This window comes from Vicugna pacos, chromosome 17 (genome assembly GCF_048564905.1).
Source record: "Vicugna pacos chromosome 17, VicPac4, whole genome shotgun sequence".
NCBI classification, from domain to species: Eukaryota; Metazoa; Chordata; class Mammalia; order Artiodactyla; family Camelidae; genus Vicugna; species Vicugna pacos.
The window spans coordinates 24,131,831-24,148,983 of record NC_133003.1 but is presented as its reverse complement, the minus strand read 5'-3'; the positions used below and the strand labels follow the sequence as shown (position 1 = coordinate 24,148,983).

At 55.2% G+C, this 17,153-nt stretch overlaps 1 protein-coding gene and 1 long non-coding RNA gene across 3 annotated transcripts; one reads left to right on the top strand and one right to left on the bottom strand.

Moving 5' to 3' along the window:
• Positions 1 to 2,758: 2,758 nt before the first annotated feature.
• Positions 2,759 to 16,233, bottom strand: ITIH3 (inter-alpha-trypsin inhibitor heavy chain 3). Of its 2 annotated transcripts, none has more exons than XM_072941472.1 (22): positions 16,141 to 16,233; positions 15,486 to 15,506; positions 14,394 to 14,560; positions 14,206 to 14,310; positions 13,777 to 13,939; positions 13,107 to 13,220; positions 11,973 to 12,098; positions 11,544 to 11,660; positions 11,154 to 11,322; positions 10,427 to 10,552; positions 9,973 to 10,154; positions 8,555 to 8,740; positions 8,258 to 8,397; positions 7,311 to 7,524; positions 6,106 to 6,151; positions 5,646 to 5,696; positions 5,389 to 5,424; positions 5,118 to 5,231; positions 4,421 to 4,625; positions 3,568 to 3,740; positions 3,286 to 3,397; positions 2,759 to 2,968 (listed from the first exon to the last, which is right to left on the bottom strand). In XM_072941472.1, exons 1-22 carry the CDS (start codon positions 16,231 to 16,233, stop codon positions 2,839 to 2,841), a joined length of 2,790 nt encoding a protein of 929 aa, XP_072797573.1. In that variant the 3' UTR covers positions 2,759 to 2,838. The 2 variants fall into 2 exon arrangements, with proteins under 2 accessions (XP_072797573.1, XP_006196468.1); XM_006196406.4 differs by lacking the exon at positions 6,106 to 6,151 and adding an exon at positions 6,733 to 6,750 and having other exon boundaries at positions 5,646 to 5,669; positions 7,370 to 7,524.
• Positions 6,091 to 8,702, top strand: LOC116283975 (uncharacterized). Its single transcript, XR_012060663.1, has 3 exons — positions 6,091 to 6,180; positions 6,482 to 6,805; positions 8,606 to 8,702. It is a non-coding gene; the product is annotated as an uncharacterized lncRNA (long non-coding RNA).
• Positions 16,234 to 17,153: the final 920 nt, after the last annotated feature.

Here is a 17,153-nt window from a genome sequence, read left to right as displayed (position 1 = left end):
CCAGGGTAAAGCAGAAAACAAGCTCATTTGCTTGCTAAGAGGGAGCAAACCCGATCAGGGAAAACATCCTTTTCCCAGCTCTTGAGCTACTCTGTTTACTGAGTGAGTCTTTCCAAAAGGGCAGAGGAGAGGCTGGTGGGAGGGGTCTCCAGCAGCAGGTTTGCCAAACACTCAGGAACACGCCGCACTGCTGCTTCCGCATCAAGCCTGGGTGGCAGGCCGGAGTCTGTGGCTGAGTCACTTTGTGAAAGTTGCTCATAAGGCTCAGACAACAGCTCAGTGCGACTAGGGAGCAGCCTTGGGGGCTCCGTCCGACAAGCTTTGGGGCTAGCTCTGACATACCGAGGTGAGAGAGGACTTCCCCCACCCCTGGGCTTACCCCTCCAGGACACCACGACCTGGATTGGTCTGTGGAATTTGTGCCATGCAGAGGGGTCATGGGTGACTTCCTGGCCCAGCCAGCACCTGAAGGGCATGAGTTCTCTGTGAACAATTGGAAGTTGGTCCTTGTTCTTCAGTGTTTGTCCACTGCGTGCTTTCCAGTGCCTGCTTGGGCCAAGCCCTGGGCTGAGTGCTGTGGGTACATTCGGCACTGTGATAGACACAATGCCTCTTGTGACAACTGTCACCCAGAGAATTACCAAGTGCCACAGGGAGGCCAGAGGGAGACATCTTACCCAACCTGAGGAATAGCAGGGAAGGCTTCCTGGAAGTGGCATGGTTGGGGCTGGGTTGGGATAGCGTTTTGAAAAATAAAGAGAAATTAGCACAGTGGGAAAGGAAGGCAGGACACCAGGCCTGGAGCCGGGACACGGCACTGAGCTGAGGAAGGTGAAGGGCAGCGGCACCGCGGGCTGAGGTGGAAGGGAATGCTGGCTAGGTGGGGATGCAGGCCCAAGCCAGCGCCGGCTGTGTACACCTCGCCTTGGAGTTCCGCCTCTATCCTGGAAGCCCGGGGAGCCATCAGAGGTGGTATGCAGGGACTGGGAGAGAACAGAATCTGCCTAGTTTGGGCCTGCATGGAAGGCCTCCCTGGCTGCGTGTTGGAGGAGGGGGCAGAATTTGGGCTGGGGATGCCTTCCTGCCTTTCTTCCCACCCACTGGGCTTGGCTGCTAGCTGGAGCAGCAGGACAAAGATGGGCACCTCAGGAGGACCAGAAACCATGATGCTGATGCCTCTTCAGAAGCTCGATTTGGCAGGATCCTTCTCCCCATTTCACAGATGTGAAAACTGAGCTCAGGATGCCTGGTTTGAAGCCACGTGGTTCCTCAGCCGACCTGGGATTGAATGGGTGGCAGAGTCTGCTACTTTAGGGTGTCCCATCCCAGGCCTGGGCCCTTATTGCCAGCCCAGCCCGGACCTCTGCCACATTCAATCTGGAGCCTTATCTCTTGTGGCCCTCTCCCTAGAGCAATAACAGCTGCCAGTCCACCTGTAGACTCCTGGCCACCTGGGTCTCCTCTAGTAACAAATGTTTCCTCCTGGGCTACCCTCCCCAGTGTCCTCTCCAGGCCCCCAGGCCAATGTGTCCCCTGAGCAACCCTCTTCTGGCTCAGGCAGAGGCTCCTGGAGTGGGAGGTAGGAGAACTTCCTGGTGACACATGACCAGACCCCACCGCACCCCCACCGGGATTTGTGACCCTTCCCAATCTGACTGACCTCTTCCAGTCTCACTGTGTCCCTTGCTCTGCCATAAGCAAAGCCGCCCACTGCTTCCTTCAGCAGGATTCCCTCTGCCCAGCATGCCTTTGGCCCCTCAGGCAGAGAGAACAGCACAGGCAAAGGATCTGGGGAAGGAAGGATTATGTTTGCAGAACTGGAAGCAATTTGTGTGTCTGGAACCTAGACAGTGAGTGGAAGGAAGCACCTGATGTGGGGCAGAGAAAGGACTTCTGTCTCTGTCCCAAGAGCCCTGGGTGGGAGATGTCATTTGTAGAGTTTCAGGCAGGGAGTGATGATCAGTTCTGCTCTGCAAAAGGCTCTCTCTGGAAGCGGGGAGGCCACGGAGGAGTGGTTGCAGTTGTCTGGTTGGGAGAGGGTTGTCCAGGCTGACCTGGAACCTCTGTCCGACCTCCCACCCGACCCAGGACTTATTGTTGGTGGGGGAGCAGGTGGTCACCATGAGGAGGAAACTGGAGGATCCCAGGGATATCCAGCCCAGCTGAAGGCAAACTTGGGCACCCATGGAAACAAACTGGGTTACTAAGCCGTGTGCCCCCAGATCCTAGCCCAGAATGTTGGCTTTACCTGCTGAGTGGATGGCTCGCATAGGGTGGGTGGACAGATGGGTGGATGAGTGGGCCAGTGGATGCCAGATGATTAGAGGGTGGAGGGATGGGTGGCCTGCGTAATTAGCTGCAGGCTGGGTCTGCCCTAGGGCTCTCTCTGCTCCTGAGTCATAGAAGGATATTCAGGCCTGAAGGTCTTGATAGGAGCTGGTGAGCCATGACCCCTGACTTCACCTCTGACCCTCCTGAACTCTGAAATGCAGTCAGTCCTTCCCGACTTCTCAGGCACCTTTTCTCCTGCGTCAACTCTTGATTTTTTCCTTTCCCAGCCATCATATGTTTGACTCCCCATAGTACCACCCCAACCAACACCATCTTTCAGCCACATCGGTGGAGAGGCCTGGGAAGTTGCCTTTCTAGCAGCCAGGCCCTCCTTCGAGCTGCTTGTCCCCTGGAGCAGGGGCTCATGGAGGCACGCAGAGGCTGGTGGCAGTCTGGTTTCACCTTGGTCTTTATTGTCTCAGCACTCCCTCAGGCCCCACTCTGTGCCCCTGTTCCAGAGGCCAGCCAGGCTGGGCCAGCCATCTCAGCAGGAGCTGGCATGTCCACTCAGAACAGGTCAGGGACAATGTAGTCGCTGTGGACACCGTCGATCAGCCCTTGCCCATTGTTGTGGACGAACCAGCAGGCAACCTTTGTGCCAACACTGATGTCCTTCCTGTAGTCTTTCTGGGAGCCCCTGGAGAAAGGAGAGAGATGCTGTGATACACAGGATGGGCAAGACAGCTGCTGCACTCACGGACCTAAGGTGGAAACGGGCGTGAAGTTGCCGGTTCTAGGAGTCCAGACTCTGGTCAAGAATGAGGTCATGTGGTTACTCCTCCTAGGGTTCCAAATACAGCTTCTCCCTAATTAGAAGGGGCCAAGACCCCAGAGGGAAACAGAGGTACCCCACAGAGGACAGGAGCCAGCTGGGCTGATAAGCGTGGTTGGAGAGGGCTCCTTCCTCCTATATTGTTACCAGGCAGGGTGAGGATGTCAGCGGAGTCCCCTCACCTGGTGACGGTCAGCCGATGGTTCTTCACCACCATTGTGGCTTCTGGCTTTGTGGGGTCAGAGCCTGGGTGGATGTCAGACACTTCAAAGTCAAAGGGGTGGAAGAATTGTCCTGGAAATAAAAACATTCACCCTGTCAGCCTTGCCATCGCCATAGGCGATGTGGCCACTGGCCTTCCAGGATTGATGCAAAGGCTGAATGGGGTTGACTCAGATGGTTCTTCACGTGGCTCTTCCCCTCCACCATGTGGCCTGAACAACTGAAGCTTGAACATTTCGTACCCAGCAGCCCATGTGTCTGTGCTGACATCCGGCGACTGTCCACCACATAGAAGCCCAGGAAGTCTTGGTGGACGGGCTCCTTCTTCCACACCTGGTGCAGGACGACCACAAAGGTAACCCCATCTCCAAAGGAGACCACTATGTTCTTCTTCCTGTTGATCGTCACAGACAGCCTAGAAGAGAAGAGGAGGTCAGCAGTGGGGCCCAGTGGCCATGACTCCAGGCATCTGAATCAAGGGCATCTCGGCAGGAGACATGACACCAGGACATGACGCCTGGGAGCACTCAGACTCCAGAAACTATGTCAAGGGTTTTGAAGAAAAGATGCCTCATGTGTGTTGACTCTGCCCTCCACTGAGTGAGTCCCTGCTCCTCTCTCCATAAGCAGGAGGGTGGGCTGTCCTAGGGGTCTGGAGATCTTGGCTCGAGCCCCAGCTCAGCCACTGGCTTCCTGTGTGACACTGAGCAGGTTCTACCCCTCCCTTAGCCTCAGCGGAACTAACACTCCTACACTGCCTACCTGGTTGGGGTGATCTGAAGACACAGGAGAGGCTGAGGAGTTTGAGAACCAGCAAGTTTATCCAGAGACACTGTGTGTGGGACTTCTCATTATTAGATTGCCAGGTCCATTTAATGCTTTCATCCACACAGCCCTTCCCTCAAGGTCAGTCCTATGAACTGTCCAGCTCCCAATTCTGCCTCTGATGGGGGCCCCACGGATTGGTTAGGGCTGACTTCTGAGGCCACTGATCTTTCCTGTGACCCCTGTGACTCCTGTCCTGGGGTTTGTTCAAATTGCTCCTTAGACCCTTGCACTGTCGTGCCCCCCAGAGACCCCGCGGCAGGGCTTTACCCATCCTGTGTGACTTCGACTGTGTCCAGCCAGCTGAACGTGCTCTGTGCCACCCCGTTCCACAGCGTGATCTTTGCCGGTGTCACCTCAATGCGGAAGTCCATCTGAGTGCTGGCAATGCCCAGTTTGCCAAAGTAAGTCTTTCTGGTCTGGGAGTCCAGGCTGTCTCTCTTCTCACCAATAATCTGCCCATTAACTGTGATGCCTGCCAGAGGGACAGGGCAGCAAGAGACCAGCAATACCTTCAGAATCCAGCCTGGTATTTAGGGACGCACCTTCCCTTTCAGCCAGACCTACTAAGGGATAGCACAGTGGGGCCCCCAGGGAGAGACCAGGACTTCAGAGCCAACCCTGTCTGTTCCTAGACACTTTGGGGTCATGCTGGAAGCTGAGGGCTCACATTGTGGATCTGCCTCTTGCCTGAGCCAGGGAGTGTTGCTCAGAGAAAAACTATTCCCCAGACACAGGCTGGGTCTTGCCTGCAGGCTCAGGCCACTCTTGACTCTAACCATCTCCCCAACACTGCTGGCCCCTGGGGACTTGGTGAGCCTGTAGCCCTGGACAGCCCCCTGCAGGATGTAATCTGCACATAAAGATGGGTACATTATGGGCCTCGTGATGAGCTGGTCCATGTGCCTACCGTGGGGGGCTCCAGGCCTTCCCAGGAAGAGCCCCTGGCCCCATCCTGCAGCCCTACCTATGACAGGGTCCTGAATGAGGCGCAGCACTGTGCCTGGGCCTTCATCAATGTTGAAGCAGATGGCATCGTCCTTCTCTGGAACTTGGATGATGAAGTGGGGATCCCCATCCACTGAGGGCACATAGAGAAGGGGCTGGTTCTCGGGGTCTCTCACTGTTCCAGGGGCCTCCCCTTGCCTCCTGGCCCCTGTGGGATGGCCTCCTAGACAGGCAGGAGGCCCTGAGCCCTGCATCCTGAGCCTCCCCCCAGGAGGAGCCAGAGAACTCACCATAATAGTAGGGTGTCTGAGGAGGCTGGTAGCTGGCTGTGGACACAAAGGGAAAGAGGGCTGAGCCCATAAGCAGACCTGGGGAGGCACTAAGTTCCCCAGCCAGAGTTTGGTTCATGCCTCTCCCCCTCCCTCTCCTTAATGCTCTTAACCCACCCCACCCCCCATTTCCTCAGTACCCCAATCATCTGCCTGACCCAGTGAGCTGATTCAGGAAAGACTCCAGAGGGAATGGTGGGCAGCCAGCTGATACTCACTCTGGTAAGCCATGGAGGGGATCACTGAAAAAGAAGCCAAAGGGCAGTTGTGAGCAGAATCTAGGGGGTCCTTCCCCCTTACAATCCCATGCCTCCTGCCTGACTTAGGGCTATGTGTCCCCAGTGGGACCCCAATGCTGATACAAGGCAGGGATGTGACCCCTAAGTTTAGGCTTTAGCAATGGGGCATGCCCAGGGAACTCCTTTCTAGGGCTGGTAGTAACATGGTTGTAATGTTCATGCCAGGGTCTCAGCATTTTGATGTGCTTAAACGCAAGCCATTAGGTCATCAGCTTCTCTGTCGTGAGCAATGCTCACAGCAGACGCCGCCCCCCACTCCTGAACTCCCGCCCCTTGGCTGGGTGGGAGGAGCCTCACAGCTGTCTGTAGTCCTTGGTAGTAAAACGCCCGCCCACACGCACACTCACGCACGCACATGCGCACCGGCGACTACACGTCGCAGGGCTGTTCTGAGGGGAAAGCCATAACCGAGTCCAAACGTGCTGCTTGGATAGAGCAGCCTGTATGGATTGAGGTGGGTATGGTAGGAAAGGGTTGGGAAGCCTTGCATGGTGGTGGTAGGCTTGTGGGGCGTGAGGTTCTAATTTTACGATAAGAGAAACCCGGAGTGCTGTGAATTCCAGCCCAAGCCCTGGAACCAGGCTGCCTGGGCCAAGGTCCCGGCTTGGCCACCAGCTGACAAGTCCTTGAGCAAACAGACTTAACCTTGCTGCCTCAGTTTCCTCACTGTAAAATGGGAACCGTAAGAGGATACCCTCTAAGGGTTGCTGTGGGATTAATCAAGTGCTAATTAATTGAGTTGCTAATTTTTGCAGGTCATGGAATACTCTCATATTGATTGTCCCTCCTTGGGCAGGGGAAGCCACCCTCAGTCAACTGACGAGAACCCTGAGACTCAGAGCGCAACAGAGCCCAGCCAGAGTTTGGCAGCAGAGCTGGGGCCTGAGCCCAGGTGTCCTGAGAGCCCTCCCCGGGTGGCACATCCCCAGGTGTGCTTGGAAAGGCCTCCTTAGTCCTCTCGTGTCTCCCTCCTGGGACGCCGACCCAACTGATGACTGAAGCTCACCTCCTGCATCCATAGGTCCTACGAGGAAGGAAGAAGAGAAATGCATTAGAAGCCACAGACTCCTGGTGTCAAGGTGAGTGTGACTGACTGACCACCTGGCCCCCACAAGAACCAGGAGCTCCTGGAGGCAGAGGCCTGGCCAAGACCAGCTCTTTACCCCTATACCTCCCAGTGCTGCACCCCACCCCTGACGCCCATTGCAAGGACACTCAGGACTCCTCTCTTAGGATCTGATTGAAAGGGCCTGGTCCCAGCCTCCAGCTCTCAGGGTCTTTTCCTCTCACAATCCCTAGGTGCCTGCTCCAGGCCTAACTTTCAGGCTGGAAGTGTTTCTTCTTATCTAACTAAACCCTTCCATGCTGCAACCTAAGTCCTCTTCCTGGAAATGACCCTGGGCAGTGTGCCCCTTTAGAGACTCAGAGGTTCCTATTCACTCCCATACCCCACTGTCCATGCTAGCAGCTTCACTCCCTCCACAGTGCCCTACCCAGCCTTTGGCCAGTTTTCTTTTGATGCCCCCTCGACCTGTCCCTCTCAGCCAGTCTGGTCTTCTCAGCCTGGCCCTATTCTCAAGGCGCTTGAGGCCTGAGTCCTGGAAGAAGGCCTCTGAGTTCTGGCCCCTGCTCTCCATGCCCACCTTCCCCGGGCTTGTTGGCAATGTCCATCTGGTTCTCATTGTCCTCAGGCTTGGTCACCACCATGGAGGTCAGTGGAGTCACAAAGTGGTACTTGAGGGACAGGGCCAGGGCCTGGGCTGTGAGGTTCTCCTTTTCCTTGCCATGGGCATTCTTGCTGTGGGAAGGGGTGGAGTGGGAGGGTCAGCCTGGAGAGCAGCTCCCACTTGCCTTCCTGTACTGTGGCTTGGAGCCACAGACCAGGAGCCACAGAGGCAGCCCAGGACCCCTCCACCTCTCCCAATGTGGGGGCCCCCAGGATGGAGGCCACAAGCATTCAGAAAAAACTGGTTCACCATCTCCCTGGGACAGATGGACAGACCCTGTTTCCTCCCTGGGCCTCAATTTCCCCAGCTGTAAAATATCAGGGGCTTGAAATGGCCACTAGAACAATCAGCCATGACGGTGTTCATATGCGAACAGTGCTCAGCTGTTCCCAACCCTGTGCCAGGGGCTTTCCAGGCTAATCCCACGGACAGAAGGCTGCACAGCCCTCTTGCATGGTTGCAAGCTCTGCCCTCTGGGGCTGAGGGCTGAGTTCCCAGCCTTCAGTTCTGTTCAGCCTCACCATCTCTGTGTGCCCGTGCTGGGTGCAGGAAACAGGATGCTGAGGCCCACCCCTGCCTTTGAGGTGCTCCCAGCCTGCCCCTTGAGCCCCAGATGACAAGCTAGGCTCTGCTTCTAGAAAAATAGGCCATGGGGCCAGGCCACGAAGAGGGCAGGGCAGCTGGCAGTGGGTGTGGAGGTGCACTTCCCAGGGCGTGACCCAGTTTCCTCCTCTTGGGCTCCCCCAGAGCATAGGCAAAACAGGTAGGCACAGGTAGGCTATGTGAGGGGTGGGCCAGGGTCACCGTTTCTCCAGCAGCTGCTTGATGGTGAGGTAGGCCCAGAGCCGCTCAATGTAGTCTCCGAAAATGTAGTCCCTCTCCTGCAGGGCCTTCTCCATCTCCTTCATGTCCACCTCCTCAGTGAAGGTCAGGTCATTGATGGCCTGGGGCGGAGGAAGGAGGAGGAGGGAGGCTGGAAGTTTGGAGCCAGCTGGTCCTGGTTCCAGGGCTGCTACTGCTGGACCATCACCCAGGAGGCCGGAGCCCCATTGGTGTGGATCTCCCACCCTCAGCACACAATCAGGCCCCAGACCAGCTTACCCCGTAGCCCTTCACATCCGCCTTAAAGTTGTTTATGTCCTTATCTGCCAGGCGCCCAGCCACCACAATCTCAGAGCCGTCGTAGAAGTGCTGGTAAGTATTCTGGGTGAGGTCCTGGATGGCATTCTCGGGGTATTCTACCTCCACATCCGTCAGTAGCGGGTTGGCCACCTCCTCATAGAAGCCCTGGAGTCCAGATAGGGGATGCAGTAATATCAGGCCACCAGGGCTGGCATGGAGTAGAGGGGCTGGGCAGGCTCCCACTGGTGCCTCCGTGAGTTGTTGAGTCCCCCAGGCTGGGCCGGTCCTGGCTTCTGGTCTCCACTTTCATGTGGCCCAGACTGTGCCCTTCAGTTTGGGGGAGCCCTTCCTGCCCCCCACCTCAGGTAGAGACTGGGAAGAATAAAAGAGGAAAGGACAGTTCTTGGCACATAGAAAGGACTCAAGAAATGTTTGTTGGAATGAAAATAGAAGGAAAGAAGGATGAGCGGAGAGGCCGACTAGAGGCGATGTAGAGCTAGAGTGTGAGACCCAGAGACCGATGGGAGGGAGGCCGGGGGTCCACTGCAGAGGCGAAGAGTGGTCATCTGCACCAGGGAGGCATGGGGTTGCCAGACTTAGCAAATGAAAATACAGGACATGTGTTAAATTTGAATGTCAGGTAAATGACAAGTTACTTTTGAGTATAAGTACGTCTATTATGGGGTGAATTGTGCACCCCCAAAATACATAGATTAAAATCCTTACCTCCAGTACCTCAGGGCATGACCTTATTTGGGGATAGGGTCTTTACAGAGGTAAATGAGTTAAAATGAGGTCTTTGGGATGGACCCCAATCCAACATGACTGATGTCCTTATGAAAAGGGAATGTTTGGACCCAGAGACAGACACACACACAGGGAAGATGATGTGAAGAGACAAGGAGAAAATGGGTGTCTACAGGCCAAGGAAAGAGGCTGGAGCAGATCCTCCCCTCACAGCTCTCAGAAGGAGCCAACCCTGCCAACACCTTGATTTTGGACTTCTAGCCTCCAGAACTGTGAGACAATACATTTCTGTTGCGTAAGCCACCAGTTTATGCTAATTTGTTACAGCAGCCCTAGCAAACTAAGACAGTTTCCTGTACAATATTTGGAGCGTGCTTACTGAAAAACTATTGACTGTTGATGAGAAATTCATATTTAACTGGATGTCTTGTATTTGATCTGGGAATTGTATGGAGGAAGTAGGTCTGTTCTGGGTACCCACTGGAAGTGGGTGCACAAAATTAAGTAGTACTGATGGGAAAGAGGTAACCAGAGGTAGATTTCAACCCAAAAGGAAGTTCTTTCTAATAACTGAAATTCTCACTCAGTGGACCACTTCCTGAGGAAGTAATGAGCTCTTCATTCCCAGAGGTATACAAGACAAGGCATACCTGTAACTGCAAGTTGGCATCGGAATCCTCATAAATGCGCCGGGCAAGCCCATGGTTCTCCAAGGCCATACTCTCCAGGAAGTTGTAATTCAGATTGTTCCCAAAGCCCAGGTTATACAAGGGGAACTTGCCCCTAATAGCATTCCGCACATTCTCTTGGATTTTTTCAGGTCTGCTTTCACCTGCAGGAGAAGGTGTTTGCTCTCCAGTCACAGCCCTGGTGACTGTCTGGACCAGCTCTGTCTGGAGAGATCTGACACCCACACATATAGAGCTGGTGGAGTCATGGCCACAAGCCTGTGTTGAGATGGGGGGATTGGGAGGAGCCCTGGCAGGAAGCAGGGTCCTGCCCTTGAGGGGCTCACAGACCATGGGGGACCCTGGGGAGAGCTGCCCAAGATCTTGCAGCAGACTGGCTACAAGCTGGGATTCAGAGCCATACCCACTGCCTCACCTGTGTTGGCATCCCCGTCTGTCAACATGATGACGATGGAGGTGCTCCTCTCTGGGACTATGTGCTCCTCCCGGGCGTTGTTCAGCATGCTGATGCCCCTCAGCAGCCCATCGTTGATGTTGGTCCCTGGCACACAGACAGACAGCACTGTGGGAGGGTGTCCTCAGGGTGCCAGGGTAGAGGACATAGGGACAGCAGGCCCTGTTCCTGTGCCCAAGGACCCTGTCCACCCTACATGCTGGTACTCAGTAAATATCAACTGAATTGCTCAGTGAGTGATGAATGAATGACTTAATCTTTCAAATGGGTAAAAGGACCAGCCTCTCAGGGCTGCTGGAAGGATAGACACACATGGTGATTGTAAAAGCAGTTTAGAAGACAGTCAGCTGGACTCCCAGCCCCTCTCATGGGAAGAGAGGGGAGCAGTATAGACATCACTTGTCATCTTTCATATGAAACTGCCAAGGGTAAGGGTTCTCTGTGATGTTATCTTGCTGGGACTTGTGAGGCACCAGGATCATGGGTTAGAAACAGAAACAATGGGTTTCCCCAGACCACAGAGAAGAAGCCTGCATATCAAGCCTGAGGACTCCCCACTTCCACCTCTACCCCCAGCCACGGTTTGCAGAGCCTGGACCAGCAGAGTGTCTGACCCCAGGCAGGAAGGAAACAGGCTGCTCAGGCAGAGAGAAATGGCAGCAGGTGGCTCTCTTCCCTCTGTTCTTACATCCTTGATCGTGAATATTCATCACAAATTTCCTGGCCTCCTGGATGTTGTCAGGAGTGGCTTGAACTAAACTATCTTTCCAAGTGGTCACACTTCCACTGAACAGGATGAAATTCAGGTAGTCATCCTCTTTCATATCCTCCAGAATTTTGAGGAGGGCATCCTTTGTCTAGGAAAGAGAAAGGCAAGGAGACAAGAAGATGTCTTCCCAGCCTGGGCTGGCGGTGGGGCCTATCTTTTCTGCAACAAAAGGGGCAGATGCTTTGTGCCTTTGAAAAATTCCTGTCCCCCTTCCTCCTCTTTCACTGGAAATACCTGCTTCATCCACTTGAAAAAAATCTCTCTCTCCTTCCCACCCATCACCCCCAATCCCTGCACCAAGAAGAGTACCTGCTCCATTTTCCGACCGTGCATGGAGCCACTGATGTCAATCACAAAGACCACATTCTTGGGCACCACCGGAAGGCCTTGAGGTGCGAAGAAATGCACAAAGTAGCCATTGACTATCTGGAAAGGGGAGAGAGAGACTGGAGGTCAGTGGCCCTTTAGCAACCTCGCACTGGCTACTCCTGCAAATAGAAGCTGGACATTTACAGCCCCAAATAAAGATGTCCTTTCCCCCCATCCAGGGGGTGCCACACAAAGGCCCTGAACTGCCTATCGTCCCCACACCTAGTGGGAAATTCGTCCTTGGGCTGTGGATCAAGGGTGTCGCACAAGATGCCACTGGAGCCCCACCCGGCATCAGCCCTCACCCCACCATGCTGGGGAATCAACCAGCCCGGCAGAGCTATTTGGTGAGTACCTATGAGTACCTACCTGTACATTGGCTGGAGACTCTCTGTTCACATCATAGGTGATAATGAAATCTCCTTTGAGGAGGGAGTCCGTACAGGTTGGGCATGAACGCTGTTGGTCCAAGCTGGGCTTGAAGGACACATGGCCCTGAGGAAAGATGATGGAGAGCCTGGCTCAGCTCGACCACAGCCTGCCTTCTGCAGACCTCAGCCTGGTGCTGCCCTGGAGAGTGAGGCACAGCCCTCATGGGGAGGAGCCTGAAAGTGGGTGCCTGGACTGTCCAGAGAACCCCCATCTGGGGTTCTCTGGCCTTTCTGAGCTCCTCTTTCACTCTCAGAGATCAGGAGCTGCTTGGAGGGCAGGGGTCTTGTATGAGGCAGCCTTTCACTCTCCTCATTCACTGGGCCCCACAAGTCCCTTCGCGCAGCCTACCTTGGAGCTCAGCGCTGAGAAGCCACTTAGGGAGGGGAGATTTGCACCATGAAAAGGAACTCCATGTTGGGTGGTATTGGATGTGTTGTTGCCAAGAGGAAGGGAAGGGAGCAGAGCAGGGAGCAGGGAGAGGGCTCAGGGCAGGGGCACTGCCTGCAGAAGCCAGCAGCCCTCTGAGTGTGTGTGCTTCTTGGGCCCTTCCCTGGGAGTCCTGAATGACTGGGGTTCGCTGTTTGTATAAACATTTATTCATTCCCCCGCCCACGATCAGCAAGGCCCCTGGAATCGCTGGGGACCTTAGGGACTGGAGCCAACCACCAGCACTGAGAATGAAGTTCCCTTTCTTCTTTCATCCCTCATGTGGAGTCAGATCTAAATGACACCCTCTAGCCTCTGTCTCCTTGTCTATAAAACAGGGACAGTAACCTGCCCAGCCCACTTCGCAAGGTAGAATGGGACCAGGCTTTGAAAATGGTTTCCCTGTCCTCCCGGTGCAGCTGAGACCCCAGTTCCTCTAGCAGGTCTCATCAGCAAGCAGCTCCTGCCTCCAGCATCCTCATTCCTGACCAGGTGACCTGGGAGAAAGGTGATGGTTATGGCTTATTCCCCTCCCCCTCACACACTCACTTGCATCATCCAGACCCCCAAGTTCAGACTCGCCCTGCTAGGGTCAGAGTTTCTGCCCCTGCCCCCCAACCGTGGCCCAAGAGGCATCTATGCCACCTTTTTCCCTGAGAAGGACTTGGTGAGGGCGCTGCCCAGGAGGTCATTAGTGATGAATGAGGCTTCAGCATCCAACGTGCTGATGCCCTGGGGCTCGAAGATGTCTGCCTTGATCTGAAATGGCAAAAGATAAGGAGATGTCATTCCGTGGCAGTGCAGAGGCCAACCTCCAGGACAAGGACCAGGGCAAGGAGCTGGGTCAGTGATGGTGCAGGGACCAGCCTCTAGGACAACTCTGTGAAGGCCAGTCCTGCTGTCTCCCACCAAGAAAATGACCACAAGGGTTTGTAGACTGGTACTGTAATCCCAAAGCTCTCCCACTAGCTGCCATATGGTGCTCACATTCCACCACCAAAGCGTTTCCTTTGGCTTTCTACTCTGTTGTAGATAAGATGCCTGTGTACCTGGTTACAAACATTACAGAGATGCTTTGTAATGTTGTCCCCAAGGACCCAGCTCCCAACCTGGATCTGCGAGGTGCAGCCCAGCCTCCTCCCCTTGGCCCAGGTGCTGTGGCCAGAACCACCGTAATTCCCTCAAACCCCCTGAGCCAAGTGGTGGGGCCTGGACTTCTGCATTCTTGACCCTTCTGTGGGCTCTGCCCAGGGGCCCTTCCTCGCACCCCAGCCCTGGCAGTTTGAGCAGGGGCTGCAGGAGAGCAGCTGATTACCTCAAAGTGCTTGACCAGTTGCTTGGGCTGGACCTTGAGGTACATCTCATACTTGCCCTTGTGCCTCTTCAGCAGCTCCTCGTAGGTTAGCTCAAAGGTGACCTTGCTGCCTGAAGCCACGTTGACTGAGACTGTGAATTTCTCCAGCTTCCTCCCAGAGGCCCTGGACAGGGATGTGAGACAGTGACTGCATGAACCCACCCTTCCTGGGGTTTTAGTTCAAGCCCCTTCTCCTTGGGGGAAGACCTCCACCCACTCTGAGCCTTGGTTGCCTCAACTTCAAAACGGTTAATGTTATAAGAATTATAGGCGCATTAATGAAACAGTAGCTGCTGTTCTGTTGTTTGAGTTCTGAGGGCCTGGACAGCCCTGGCATTCTCCCCAAGGCATGGGAGGGGGGGTGTTGGGGAGGAGGTGGGTCACACTTACTTGACCAAGCCAGCCGTCTTGCCCTGGGACACGGCCTTTTCATACTGCTTCTTGGCAACTTCCTTCTCCTTGACATTCCCAGGGTACGTAACGCCATCGATGGTCCTGTAGGGAGAGAGAGTTGAGGGGCTTTTGCTGGGCCCGCCTCCCGTCCTGAGCCCAGAGCAAGCAGCCGTGGTGACACCCACAAGGTGAAATTGGTGATGAAGGCTGTCTTGGGCAGCTCCACATCGAAAGAGACCTCCTTGGCCGTGTCTGCATGGTTGACGGCCCTGGTGGTGACGACATTGTGAGCGAAGCGGGAGGTCACCTTGCAGGTGATCTTGGTGCTGTAGACCTCAATGCCGTTGACCACCTGCAGGAGAGGGGTTGTTAGCAGCCAGCCTGAGGCACCTGGCTGCTCCACTTCCAAGCTCCTCTCTGCAGGCTCCAAAGCTTCTGCATGGTAAGTGGCCCCTCCGTTCTCCTAGTCACCCATGTCAGAGGCCTGAGTGGTGTCTCCCTGTGTAATTGGCCACCACTGTTCTGATGGCCACTTTGCCTCCTTAGCTCTATGGTCTGTTTATGTGCAGCTATAGCCACTGAGATCTTGTAAAAACCCATGTCTGACCCTTGTCCCTCTCCCACTTAAAGCCCTCCCACAGTCCCCACCACCCTCAGGACAGTCCTCCCCATGGCTATGGGCTCCCCCAGGCAGGTCCTGCCTCCTCTGTGCATCTTGTGCTGCAGCCATGCTTGGTCTCTGCGCCAGGAGCTCCCACCCTGGCTCTTCCTGCTCATCTCCACACCTCAGCTTGGAAAAGACCACATTCACACACACCCCAGCCTGCCTCCTGTGTCTTTTGGTAATTGTCCTGTTTTGTCTCCCAAACAGGCATTTATTCCCTGTGCCCAGGGGGTTGTGTGGGGAGGACCTTCATGCCCCCAACACCCTCTTTCCACCAGGGCTTCAGGGAAGCATCTGGGTTAAACATGGATATAAAGATGCTTCGTGAGGGTGTGACAGGGCCATTCGCTGCGTATCCCCTGCCCAGCACCCAGAGCCTGGTAAGTGCTGGGTAAGTGTTTGTGGAAGGAAGGACAAGTCGAAGTTGGTTCTGTGCTGCATTGGCCAGTCCCTCCGGGGCGCCCTTTCCCAAGGCTCTGGAGTTGCAGAGGGGCTCTGCTAGGGCAGGGCGCCATAAGCTGTTGGCCAGCTAGAGGGCCTGCCGTGGTGGCCCACCCCTTCAGCTGTTGCACAACCAGCTCCGCCCTGCCCCATCCCTGATGAAAGTTCTCACCCCTTCCGGGAGGCTCCGTTTCTGCAGAAACAAAGACAAACAAAGGAGTCAGGCCAAGGCCAAGGTTACCATGGCTGGAGAGCCAGGGTTCAGCAGTGATACCCCCCCACACACATAAACACATCTTGAGGGGTCTCTGGGCACAGGACCCACCTGGAGTAGGAAGGGCTTTGAAAAGGAAGAGAAGGTCTCCAGTTCAGCCAGGGGAGCAGGGCAGAGAGAACCAATGCCAAAGTGCTCCTCCTGCTTCATATACCCCGACTCACTCCGCCTTTCCGTGGGCCCAGGCCCCTGAGGCCTTCTCTAGGCCCTCACCACCACTGTACCCGACACGGCTCAGCTCAGCCTTTCCTAGAGGCCTCTGCCCTCGTCTCAGATATGGTCCTTCACAGCCTGTCGGGGAGGTGAGCTGTTTGTGGTGCATCGCCCATTTGACAGGTAGGGAAACAAGCCCAGGAGATGTAAGAGCCTTGCCCAGGATTAGACAGCAGGTCTGGGGCCCAGTCCTCCTACCCGCAGCCCTGTCCCCTGCAGCTCACTGCCCAGCCTCTGCCTCGCCCTCACCCTTCGTAGTGGTCTGCCCAGCCTAGTGCCTCTACCTGTAAGGGCTAATGTCCAGCCCCCCTTCCAGATGTTGAAGAGGGGGCAGACTTACCCCAAGCGGCCGGGGCGGGCTTCTCAGGAAGCCAGAGACTGCCAAGCTGGAGAGCAGGGCCAAGACAAGGCAGGGCCACTGAGCAGATACCATCACTGAGCACCCTGGCCTGGCCCGAGCTCCTTATATGAGCAAGCCTGGTGTTTTCCAAGTGGGGTCATCGACCTGTAGCGCGGGGGGGAGGAGTGGGAGGTGGGAGGCTCCCCTGGGAAGCTAGAGCCTGGCTAGAGTAACCAGCCTGGATCTGCCTGTACTAAGGAAGCCCAGTGGGTGTCATCAACAGTGTGGGGACTTCATTCCCAGTGGCTATGGGACATGGAGGCCCCTGGGGAAAGCAGAAGCTCTGTGTTGACAAGTGGATCCCGGCATTCCTGAGATGGGGCAATGGTGTGGGGTATGGAGTCACATTTAAAGCAAATGGCATCTCAGCATCATTGTTTCTGATCCATCCTACTGATGTGTGCTCTGGTCTGGCCTCCTGGATCATAGCCACCCCTTCTCAAGGCAGCCAGGGCACAAAACCAGGTTCATCACCCTAAGGCTTAGATCTCCATTCATTACCCTCTGTGGTTCCCACGAACCCTTGGAAAAGATGAACCCTGAGTCCTATGGTCCAGCTCCAATGTGCTTTTCTGAACTTCACTCTCTTCCCACTGGCATGACCTCCCCTTCTCTGCACATCACAGCTGTCATCTCTGCCAGCTCATGTGCCCCCTACAAAAGTCTTCAGCTCTATTTTTTGGCGGGGGGAGGTGATTAGGTTTGTTTATTTTTAGAGGAGGTGCTGGGGATTGAACCCAGGACCTCATGCATGCTAAGCGTGCGCTCTACCACTTGAGCTATACCCTCCCCAAAAGTCTTCAGCTTTTATCCCCACAGACAGCCCAGCCCCAGGCTCCATGAAGGGCCTCGATTGTTACCTTTGGTTGAGGTTTGCATGTTTGGGTCTGATCACCCCCTCTAGACTCCAAGGTTCTGGAGGGCCAGGCCGTATCACATCCATCTCTGTGTTC